General features: G+C 44.3%; 1 protein-coding gene across 1 annotated transcript in view; it reads right to left on the bottom strand.

Moving 5' to 3' along the window:
• sacs2 (sacsin molecular chaperone 2) overlaps positions 1 to 12,587 on the bottom strand; it is a 103,997-nt gene that overhangs the window by 13,752 nt on the left and 77,658 nt on the right. Inside the window, exon 8 of the mRNA XM_067974229.1 lies at positions 10,031 to 10,119. Within this exon, the coding sequence (XP_067830330.1) occupies positions 10,031 to 10,119 (89 nt within the window). The remainder of the gene's footprint in view (positions 1 to 10,030; positions 10,120 to 12,587) is intronic.

Genomic DNA, 12,587 nt, shown 5'->3' with positions numbered 1-12,587 from the left:
GGGAGAAGAAAGGTCAAGAGAGCAATAGAGATAGGGGATTCAATGGTTAGGGGAACAGACAGGCGTTTCTGCGGCCGCAGATGTGATTCCAGGATGGTATGTTACCTCCCTGGTGCCAGGGTCAAGGATGTCACTGAGCAGCTGCAGAACATTCTGGGGGGGGGGGGGGGGGGGGGGAGGGGGGTGACCAGCCAGAGGTCGTGGTCCTTATTGGTACCAATGACATAGATAGAAAGTGGGATGAAGTCCTGCAGGCAGATTTTAAGGAGCTAGGAAAGAAATTAATAAGCAGGAACTCAAAAGGTAGTAATCTCCAGATTACACCCGGTGCCACGTGCTAGTGAGTTTAGAAACAGGAGGATAGCGCAGATGAATGCATGGATGGAGAGATAGTGCAGGAGGGAGGGCTTTAGAACCCTGCGGTATTGAGACCAGTTCTGGGGGAGGTGGGACCTGTACAAGCCAGACAGGTTGCACCTCAACAGTGCTGGGACCAATATCCTCGCGGGGAGGTTTGCTAGTGCTGTTGGGGAGGGCTTAACCTAGCTTGGCAGGAGGATGGGAACCTGAGCGTAGATTCAGAAGTGAGAGAAGCAGAGCTGGAAATGGAAGTCAGAAAATTAGTAAGCGAGTTTGGAAGGCAGAGGACACAAAGGTGAGAAACTGGACAACAACGGAGCTTGGCAGTGCTTAACGGTAATGCAAGGAGTATAGTGAAAAAAGGCAGATGAGCTGAGGGTACAGATAGACACGAGAAAGTATGAATTCTTAGCTATTATTGAATCATGGTTTAAACAGGGGCAGAAATGGCAGCTCAACGTTCCTGGTTACAGAGTTTTCAGACGCGATCGAGATGGGGATAAAAAAGGTGGGGGGGGTGGCGATATTGGTTAAAGAAACAATTACAGCTGTGAGGAGGGATGATCTTTTTTTTATTCGTTCATGTGATGTGGGTGTCGCTAGGGAGGCCGGCATTTATTGCCCATCCCTAATTGCCCTTGAGAAAGTGGTGGTGAGCCGCCTTCTTGAACCGCTGCACTCCGTGTGGTGAAGGTTCTCCCACAGTGCTGTTAGGAAGAGAGTTCCAGGATTTTGACCCAGCGACGATGAAGGAACGGTGATATATTTCCAAATCGGGATGGTTAGAAGGATCAGCAAATGAGGCCATATGAGTTGAGCTAAAGAATAAAAAAAGGGGCAGTCACACTGCTGGGAGTGTACTCTACAACCCCAAACAGTCAGAGGGAGACAGAAGAACAAATTTGTAGGCAAATTTCTGAGAAGTGCGAAAACAATAGGGCAGTGTTAGTAGGGGATTTCAACTACCCTAATATTAACTGGGATACAATCAGTGTAAAAGGTATACAGGGTACAGAATTCTTAAATTGCATTCAGGAGAACTTTTTTAGCCAGTACGTAGCAAGCCCAACAACAGGGGGGGGGGGGGGAAAGAGTTCTGGATTTAGTTTTAGGGAATGAGGCTGGGCAGGTGGAAGGAGTATCAGTGGGAGTGCATTTTGGTGGTAGTGATCATAATTCAGTTAGATTTCACAGTTATGGAAAAGGACAAAGATAGAACAGTAGTAAAAGTTCTAAATTGGGGAAAGGCCAATTTTACTAAGCTGAGAAATGATTTAGCAAAAGTGGACTGGAAACAGCTACTTGAAGGCAAATCAGTGTCAGAGCAGTGGAAGGCATTCAAGGGGTTCAGAGTAAACATGTTCCCACAAACAAAAAGGGTGCAACTGCCAAATCCAGAGCCTCCTAGATGACAAGGAGTACACAGGGTAAGATAAGGCAAAAAAGGGAAGCTTATGTCAGACACCGAGAGCTCAATACTGCAGAAAGCCTAGAGGAGTACAGAAAGTACAGGGGTGAAATTAAAAAGGAAATTAGGAAAGCAAAGATAGGGCATGAAAAAATACTGGCAAGTAAAATTAAGGAAAACCCAAAGATGTTTTACAAGAACACAAAAAGCAAGAGGATAACTAAGGAAAGAGTAGGGCCTATTAGAGACCAAAAAGGTAACCTATGTGTGGAGGTGGAAGATGTGAGTATGGTTCTTAATGAATACTTTGCGTCTGTCTTCACAAAAGAGGGGGATGATGCAGAGTTGTAGTTAAGGAGGAGGAGTGTGAAATATTGGATGAGATATCCATAGCGAGAGAGGAAGTATTCAGGGGTTTAGCATCTTTGAAAGTACATAAATCGCCAGGCCCGGGTGAAATGTATCCCAGGCTGTTAAAAGAAGCAAGGGAGGAAATAGCAGAGGCTCTGACCATCATTTTCCGATCCTCTCTGGCTATAGGCGTGGTGCCGGAGGATTGGAGGACTGCTTGTACCGTTGTTTAAAAAGGGAGTTAAGGATAGATCTAGTAATTACAGGCCAGTCAGTCCAACCTTGGTGGTGGGCAAATTATTGGAAACAATTCTGAGGGACAGTATCAACAGTCATTTAGAGAGGCTTGGATTAATCAAGGACAATCAACATGGATTTCTCAAGGGAAGGTTGTGTCTGCCTAACTTGATTGAATTTTTTGAAGAGGTAACAAGGCAGGTCGATGAGGGCAGTGCGTTTGATGTAGTCTAGGGGTACGGTAGCATAGTGGTTATGTTACTGGACTAGTAATACAGAGGCCCGGACTAATAATCCGGAGTCATGAGTTCAAATCCTGCCATGGCAGCTGGGGAATTTAAATTAAATTTAATTAAATAAAAAATCTGGAATTAAAATATTAGTATCAGTAATGGTGGCCATGAAACTACCGGATCGACATAAAAACCCATCTGGATCACTAATATCCTTTAGGGAAGGAAACCTGCCGTCCATACCCAGTCTGGCCAAGATGTGACTCCAGACCCACAGCAATGTGGTTGATTCTTAATTGCCCTCTGAAATGGCCTAGCAAGCCACTCAGTTGTAAAATCTCGCTTAAAAAAAGTCACAAGAATAAAACCGGACGGACCACCCGGCATCGGACCACTAGGCATTGGACTCGACAAAGGCAAACCAAGCCCAGTCGACTCTGCAAAGTCCTCCTCACTAACATCTGGGGACTTGTGCCAAAATTGGGAGAGCTGTCCCACATACTCACAGAATCATACCTTTCAGCCAATGTCCCAGACTCTTCCATCACCATCCCTGGGTATGTCCTGTCCCACCAGCAGGACAAACCGACCAGAGGTGGCGGTACAGTGATATACAGTCAGGAGGGAGTGGCCCTGGGAGTCCTCAACATTGACTCTGGACCCCATGAAATCTCATGGCATCAGGTCAAACATGGGCAAGGAAACCTCCTGCTGATTACCACCTACCGCCCTCCCTCAGCTGATGAATCAGTCCTCCTCCATGTTGAACACCGCTTGGAGGAAGCACTGAGGGTAGCAAGGGCACAGAATGTACTCTGGGTGGGGGACTTCAATGTCCATCACCAAGAGTGGCTCGGTAGCACCATTACTGACCGAGCTGGCCGAGTCCTCGAAGGACATAGCTGCCAGACTGGGCCTGCGGCAGCTGGTGAGCGAACCAACACGAGGGAAAAACTTACTTGACCTCGTCCTCACCAATCTACCTGTCACAAATGCATCTGTCCATGACAGTATTGGTAGGAGTGACCACCGCACAGTCCTCGTGGAGATGAAGTACCGTCTTCACACTGAGGACACCATCCAACGTGTGGTGTGGCACTACCACCGTGCTAAATGGGATAGATTCAGAACAGATCTAGCAGCTCAAAACTGGGCATCCATGAGGCGCTGTGGGCCATCAGCAGCAGCAGAATTGTATTCCAGCACAATCTGTAACCTCATGGCCCGGCATATTCCTCACTCTACCATTACCAACTAGACAGGGGACCAACCCTGGTTCAATGAGGAGTGCAGAAGAGCATGCCAGGAGCAGCACCAGGCGTACCTAAAAATGAGGTGCCAACCTGGTGAAGCTACAACTCAGGACTTACATGCATGCTAAATAGCGGAAGCAATATGCTATAGACAGAGCTAAGCGATTCCACAACCAATGGATCAGATCAAAGCTCTGCAGTCCTGCCACATCCAGTCGTGAATGGTGGTGGACAATTAAACAACTAATGGGAGGAGGATCTGCAAACATCCCCATCCTCAATGATGGCGGAGTCCAGCACGTAAGTGCAAAAGACAAGGCTGAAGGTTTGCAACCATCTTCAGCCAGAAGTGCCGAGTGGATGATCCATCTCGTCCCCCTCCCGATATCTCCACCATCACAGAAGCCAGTCTTCAGCCAATTCGATTCACTCCACGTGATATTAAGAAACGGCTGAGTGTACTGGATACAGCAAAGGCTATGGGCCCCGACAACATCCCAGCTGTAGTGCTGAAGTCTTGTGCTCCAGAACTAGCTGCGCCTCTAGCCAAGCTGTTCCAGTACAGCTACAACACCGGCATCTACCCGACAATGTGGAAAATTGCCCAGGTATGTCCTGTCCACAAAAAGCAGGACAAATCCAATCCGGCCAATTACCGCCCCAACAATCTACTCTCAATCATCAGCAAAGTGATGGAAGGTGTCGTCGACAGTGCTATCAAGCGGCACTTACTCACCAATTACCTGCTCACCAATGCTCAGTTTGGGTTCCGCCAGGACCACTCGGCTCCAGACTCATTACAGCCTTGACCCAAACATGGACAAAAGAGCTGAATTCCAGGGGTGAGGTGAGAGTGACTGCCCTTGACATCAAAGCAGCATTTGACCGAGTGTGGCACCAAGGAGCCCTAGTAAAATTGAAGTCAATGGGAATCAGGGGGAAAACTCTCCAGTGGCTGGAGTCATACCTAGCACAAAGGAAGATGGGTAGTGGTTGTTGGAGGCCAATCATCTCAGCCCCAGGGCATTGTTTCAGGAGTTCCTCAGGGCAGTGTCCGAGGCCCAACCATCTTCAGCTGCTTCATCAACGACCTTCCCTCCATCATAAGGTCAGAAATGGGGATGTTTGCTGATGATTGCACAGTGTTCATTTCCATTCGCAACCCCTCAGATAATGAAGCAGTCCGAGCCCGCGTGCAGCAAGACCTGGACAACATCCAGGCTTGGGCTCATAAGTGGCAAGTAATATTCGCGCCAGACAAGTGCCAGGCAATGACCATCTCCAACAAGAGACAGTCTAACCACCTCCCCATGACATTCAATGGCATTACCATCGCCGAATCCCCCACCATCAACACCCCAGGGGTCACCATTGACCAGAAGCTTAACTGGACCAGCCATATAAATACTGTGGCCACAAGAGCAGGTCAAAGGCTGGGTATTCTGCGGCGAGTGACTCACCTCCTGACTCCCCAAAGCCTTTCCACCATCTACAAGGCACAAGTTAGGAGTGTGCTGGAATACTCTCCACTTGCCTGGATGAGTGCAGCTCCAACAACACTCAAGAAGCGGCCCGCTTGATTGGTTGCAGTGTGTACCATCCACAGGATGCACTGCAGCAACTCGCCAAGGCTTCTTCGATAGCACCTCCCAAATCCGCGACATCTACCACCTAGAAGGACAAGAGCAGCAGGCGCATGGGAACAACACCACCTGCACGTCCCCCTCCAAGTCACACACCATCCCGACTTGGAAATATATCGCCGTCCCTTTATCGTCGCTGGGTCAAAATCCTGGAACTCCCTTCCTAACAGCACTGTGGGAGAACCTTCACCACACGGACTGCAGCGGTTCAAGAAGGCGGCTCACCACCACCTTCTCAAGGGCAATTAGGGATGGGCAATAAATGCCGGCCTCGCCAGCGACGACCACATCCCATGAACGAATTTAAAAAAACATGGATTTTAGCAAGGCTTTTGACAAGGTCCCACATGGCAGACTGGTCAAAAAAGTAAAAGCCCATGGGATCCAAGGGAAAGTGGCAAATTGGATCCAAAATTGGCTGAGTGGCAGGAAGCAAAGGGTAATGGTCGATGGGTGTTTTTGTGACTGGAAGGCTGTTTCCAGTGGGGTTCCGCAGGGCTCATTACTAGGTCCCTTGTTTTGTGGTATATATTAATGATTTAGACTTAAACGTAGGGGGCATGATTAAGAAGTTTGCAGATGATACAAAAATTGGCCGTGTGGTTGATAGTGAGGAGGAAAGCTGTAAACTGCAGGAAGATATCAATGGACCGGTCAGGTGGGCAGAAAAGTGGCAAATGGAATTCAATCCGGAGAAGTGTGAGGTAATGCATTTGGGGAGGTCAAACAAGGCAAGGGAATTCACAGTAAATGGGAGGATACTGAGAGGGACCTTGGAGTGCATGCCCACAGATCTCAGAAGGTATCAGGACAGGTAGATAAGGTGGTTAAGAAGTCATACGGTATACTTTCCTTTATTAGCCGAGGCATAGAATATAAGAGCAGGGAGGTTATGCTAGAACTGCATAAAACACTAGTTAGGCCACAGCTTGGAGTACTGTGTACAGTTCTGGTCACATTACAGGAAAGATGTGATTGCACTAGAGAGGGTGCAGAGGAGATTTACAAGGATGTTGCCAGAATTTTAGCTATGAGGAAAGATTGGATAGACTGGGGTTGTTTTCTTTGGAACACAGGAGGCTGAGGGGTGATTTAATTGAGGTGTATAAAATAATGAGGGACCTGGATAGAGTGGACAGGAAGGACCTATTTCCCTTAGTAGAGATCAATAACCAGGGGGCATAGATTTAAAGTACTTGGTGGAAGGATTAGAGGGGAGCTGAGGAAAAATGTTTTCACCCAGAGAGTGGTAGGGGTCTGGAACTCACTGCCTGAAAGGGTGTTGAAGGCAGAAATCCTCATCGTATTTAAAAAGTACTTGGACATGTACTTGAAGTGCTGTAACGTACAAGGATACGGACCAAGTGTTGGAAAGTGGGATTAGGCTAGGTAGCTCTATTTCGACCAGCACAGACACAATGGGCCGAATGGCCACCTTACGTGCCATAAGCTTTCTATGTTTCTAGACTCATGACTAAGGTCAGAGCATGTGGAGTCAGGGGACATGTAGCAGATAGTAAGATGGCTACAAAATAGAAAACAGAGAGTAGGAGTTAAGGGTAGCTACTCAGAATGGCAAAAGGTGGGAAGTGGTGTTCCACAAGGATCGGTGATGGGACCACTGTTGTTCACAATTTACAGTAACAATTTGGACTCAGGAACCGGAAGCACAATTTCAAAATTTGAGGACAACGCCAAATTGGGGGATGTAGTTAACACAAAGGAAGAATGCATCAAAATGCAAGAAGACATTAATACATTTGCAGAATGGCATGCAATTGGCAAATTAATTTCAATATAGGTAAGTATGAGGTGGTGCATTTTGGTAGGAGGAATAAGAAGGCCATATGCTTGTTGGAAAATAACTCTAAATGGGGTAGAGGAGCAAAGGTAACTCGGGTTACAGATACACAAATCTATATCTGTAACCTGAGTAGCGATGCAGGTTAATAAGGCCATAAAAAAGGCAAACCAAGCACTGGGGTTTATTTCTAGAAGGATATAATTGAAAAGCAGAGAAGTTATGTTAAACTTGTATAGAACCTTGATTAGACCACTCTTGGAGTACTGTGCACAGTTCTGATCGCCACATTATAAAAATGATATACAAGCATTAGAGAAGGTGTAAAAAAGATTCATAAGGATGATGCCAGAACTGAGAGGATACACTTATCAGGAAAGGTTGAACAGGCTGGGTCTCTTTTCTCTAGAAAAGAGAAGGCTGAGGAGTGACCTGGTAGATGTCTTTAAGATAATGAAAGGGTTTGATAGGGTAGACTTAGAGAAAATGTTACTATTTGTGGGGAAGACCAAAACTAGAGGTCATAAATATAAGATAGTCACTAATAAATCCAATAGGGAATTCAGGAGAAACTTCTTTACCCAAAGAGTGGTAAGAATGTGGAACTTGCTACCACAAGGAGTAATTGAGGCAAATAGCATAGAAATATTTAAAGGGAAGCTAGATAAGCACACGAGGGAGAAAGGAATGGAAGGGTATGCTGAAAGGTTTAGATGAAGTAGGGAGGGATGAGGCTCGTGTGAAGCATAAACACCGGCATAGACCAGTTGGGCCGAAAGGCCTGTTTCTGTGCTGTAGACTCAATGTAAGTATTTACTGCATGGCATTCCGAGACTCGTGAAGATGATCTTAAGGTAAGATACACGTGCATTCGTTGAAACTTTAAGACAGCAGCCACAGAAAAATCTGAGTGCTAATAGGAAAATGAAGTTAGTATCCTTCATTGGCATTTCTGTCCTCAGATATAGAAGCAGCTCGAAACTTGTTCTGTTGTACCAAAAGACCACACAAAAGTATATGTCCTTAAAGTCAATAAAGGCCAACCAGATTCCATAGAAACCTGTCTGACTAAATTGAGGGACTATTCTTTTGGTCCCATAAGTAGAATTCCTTTCCTGGTGCCAGAATACCTCCTCAATTACATGAGGGCACAATGTCTCCCAAGGCAAAGTTGCCTAAATGGTCTAGAAAGACTATTGTTCTGAACTTTAGGAATCCCAGCTGAAGTACAGAGGAGCTCCCTGATGGAATTGCTGCTGAGTATTGGGAGAAAAAGAAATGAGGCCCAAATCAGAATGAGGCCTTATATGTAAAGATTCTGTGGCTCCCATGGACACGAATGAAAAGTCTTAAAGGGCTTCCTCTAATGGCTCAGTGGGTAAGTAACACCATCTGCTACTCAGCTCTACAGACCAGGAAGAGTGCTGCTTCCATCACTGATATTGCTTAGTCTTTTGATCTCAGCTGGGGCATCAATGGGGGAAACTACAAGTGGCTTTAATGCCAGAAAGAAACAGCAATACTCACCAAAGTCCTGGGATATAGTCCCGAAGCTCATACATATCGTTGCTTTGGCTCTGCTACTTACACTATAAAATTACCCTGCTGTCATCCTATTCAAAATTTCTTATTAACAAATACAAAAGATATTGCAAATTATGTCAAGCTGCTCCACAGAACTACAAACTCTGTTGAAGAAACCAGGAAATAGAAGCGACGCCACTGAGACAATGTCGTCACTTCAGTTATGCAGAAAAATTATACAGGGTACACACAACTGGGCACTTTAGCCTCCTCTGAAATTTGGATTGCAACTGTGCATGTGCATGCACATATGAAATTGTCATGTATTTGCCTCAATATACATAGTGGTTCTCCAACTTTCAGAAAAGTGAGAACAAATTGTAAGGACAATATAATCTGGCTGTGGACACATAATATACAATGACTCCGATGTGTATCATCATACTTTAACAAGCATTGAATTCTGGAACATTGCGTTGTCTGCAGGTACTACAATTGAGCCTACATGGCCTTATTTTACCACCGGACCACTCCCCTTGCTGGAGGTGAAGCAGCCAAAAACACATAGAAGTTTTCCCCGAAATTTTGATTTCTGAACCGCATTACATGACTATACATGCAAAAGTGAAGCAATAAACTAGTATAGCGAAGAGGCTATAATCAGTAACACTGAAATTGATGTTAATGCAAATGGCTAATGGTTATCGTGTTTTGGCCGATATAAGCGACTGCCCGTTTTAAACGTAGACATTTTAAGTGGTGGGGACTGTATAAGACTTACTAGCCAGAAGATACTGAAAGCACTTTGAAGATAAAGGGGCAGATTTTCAACTTGCCTCCAACATTGAGATGAAAACCAGACGGTTGCTGTAACAGGCGGAGATCCGCAACACCAGTTTTACGCCCAAACAAAAAGTGGAAAATCTAACCCAAAGACACTTGGGGGGGTGAAATTGGTCTTCGGCATTAGTGTAAAAATGGGCAATAGGAAATCGGCAGTCCATTTTACACCATGGCTGATTTTCAGCAGGGTGTAAAACAGGTTGATAATTCACTATTGTCCGTTATGCACCATCATCAAAGACCAATTTCACCCCCAGAGACCCAATTTTTTCCCCTTTTGAATCCAGAAAACAAAAATCTAAGGCTTCAGTGTGCTGTCATAGATCATTTGTCCATAGTTCTCATAATAAAAGACCAAACAGAAACAAGTTTCTTACGACTATTAGCAATCTTCTTTAGGTGGTCTAGCAATGTATCACTGAGATCTTCAGGCAGAAATCTTCTCTCAAGACCCGGAAGTAAAATTCTACATATAAAAAAAAGTGACGACTTCATACATTTGTTTCTATTTTCTCACTAGTGTGCACATAGCCATTAAACATTAATTAAATTAGTTTGTACTTTTTATTATAATAGCAGCAGATATTAGACAGTAGTTACTTCAATATCCAAAACTTGTATAAATATACAGTACTTGTTATAACACTCCTTGCAAAAGCATGATCTGACATAACTCTCAGTATTTATGGATCCCATGGTCAGTCTATTTACATTCATACGCTCCTTCATTTTTTTTACACACATGTAAAACAATGGACTAGACAGCTAGAAGTCTGGTTCTCTTAGGCATTCTTTTTGCTGAATTTCCTGTTTTACAGATCTCTCTCTCAATACAGGCATACAGAATGTGTCTCCCTGCTCTGTTTTTTTGCAAGCTTTCTATCATGTGCTCTGTGATTGTGGTGAATATTACTGTAGCTCTCGTTGAGAAATGCACTCACCTGCTCCTGGCCCAATTGCATGCTCTTGACTGTCTTGGAGTCTCTAGTATTGACTGATCTCAAGTTGACTGTTCCACATACTACTGCCACAATATGCAAATACAATGCTAGATTGGGTGCTAGATAATGGAAAAAGTGCAGATTTCCCAGCTGGTAGCACAAATTCCTAGGGTTGGGCAGTTCTGGAACAGCCCTCACATTAATTTGAGGTTGCACGTCCTCGTTATTTGCAAGAGAAGGAAGAATGAGGAGGCGCAATATAAACTAAATGGTACAATTTTAAAGGGGACGCAGGAACAGAGAGGCCTAGGGGTTCACATACACAAATCTTTGAAGATGGCAGAACAACTTGACAAGGGCTGTTAAAAAAGCATATGGGATCTTTGGCTTTATAAATAGAGGCATAAAGTACAAAAGCAAAGAAGTTATGCTAAACCTTTATAAATCACTGGTTAGGCCTCAGCTGGATTATTGTGTCCAATTCTGGGCACTACATTTTAGGAAGGATGTCAAGGCCTAAGGGAGGGTGCAGAAGAGATTTACTAGAATAGTACTAAGGATGAGGGACTTCAGTTATATGGAGAGACTGGAGAAGCTGGGATTGTTCTCCTTAGAGCAGGGAAGTTTGAGAGATTTAATAAATGTGTTCAAAATTATGAAGGGTTTTGATAGAGGCGACATGAGGAAATTTTTTTTTAATGCAGCGAGTTGTTATGATCTGGAATCCACTGCCTGAAAGGGTGGTGGAAGCAGATTCAGTAGTAACTTTCAAAAGGGAATTGGATATATACTTGAAAAGGAAAAAAATGCAAGGCTATGGGGAAAGAGCTGGGGAGTGGGACTAATTCGATAGCTCTTTCAAAGGGCCAGCACAGGCACAATGGGCCGAATGGCATCCTTCTGTGCTGTATGATTCTATAGAGCTATTTAGGAATACACAGGTATGTTCCCTGTGAATGACACCCTGATAGGGAGGGAGATCCATTCAACACTCCATGGCAGCATAAAAGTTGCTATTTTTCCCCAACGAGAAAGAAATTTAAGGTCTTATTTTCTTACATAAAAAGGGAGTAATTTGAACAAAAATAACTTCCACAAGACTTACCTTCCCCTTTAAGGAATATGTTCATTTCTTTTTTAATACTAGACAGAATTTCCTATAAATTAAGGGTCGTTCTTTAATTGAAAAATGGGCAAAATGCCCAATTTCATTATAATCAACAAAATTAAATTGGAGGAATGTGTGCTTTGAAACATGCTCTTCCTAAGAATACAATCTTGTTAGCAGCAATGAAAAAACAAGCAGCTTAAAGCAGGGCATGTGCCAGGCAAAAAGTGGCACCAGGAAAAGCAATATGTAGCTCAAAGAATGGACATCTGTCAACTACCCAGAGCACCTGGCTGGAGGTCTGGCAGAAGTTGCATGACTTAAAGCACAAAGACAAGTCATGAATATTACTGTTAAGTAGCAGCACAGGACATTCAGGAAAGTGATAGTGGTAACAAGTATATGCAAAAAATGCTGTACTGAATGTAGCAAGTAAAGTATTAGAAGAGAAGATGGGGAGTTATACAAATTACAGTATACATGCCATGATGGAAGAGAGAATGTCACTGCAGAAAGGAATTTCCATGGTCAGTGTCTCAATCCCCACTGCTGTTTAAGGAAAATTTGAACAGAACAGAAAGTCACAGCATCAGGTGATGGATCTCTAGGCATGAAACAACTCATATTATATGTGGGAGAATCTGAAAGGTAAAGGTTAAAGATATGTACAGACTGTTCTGAATAGGCTGTACTTAAAGTAGATAAGTCACTCGGTCTGGATAGGATGTATCCTAGGTTGCTGAGGGAAGTAAGGGTGGAAATGTGAGGTTATCCACTTTGGCTGTAAAAACAGAAAGGCAAATTATTATCTGAATGGTGATAGATTGGGTAAAGGGGAGGTGCAACGAGACCTGGATGTCCTTGTACACCAGTCACTGAAAGCGA

The sequence above is a fragment of the Heptranchias perlo genome, chromosome 40 (assembly GCF_035084215.1).
Source record: "Heptranchias perlo isolate sHepPer1 chromosome 40, sHepPer1.hap1, whole genome shotgun sequence".
Taxonomy (NCBI): Eukaryota; Metazoa; Chordata; class Chondrichthyes; order Hexanchiformes; family Hexanchidae; genus Heptranchias; species Heptranchias perlo.
This window is presented reverse-complemented; position numbering and strand designations above follow the sequence as displayed.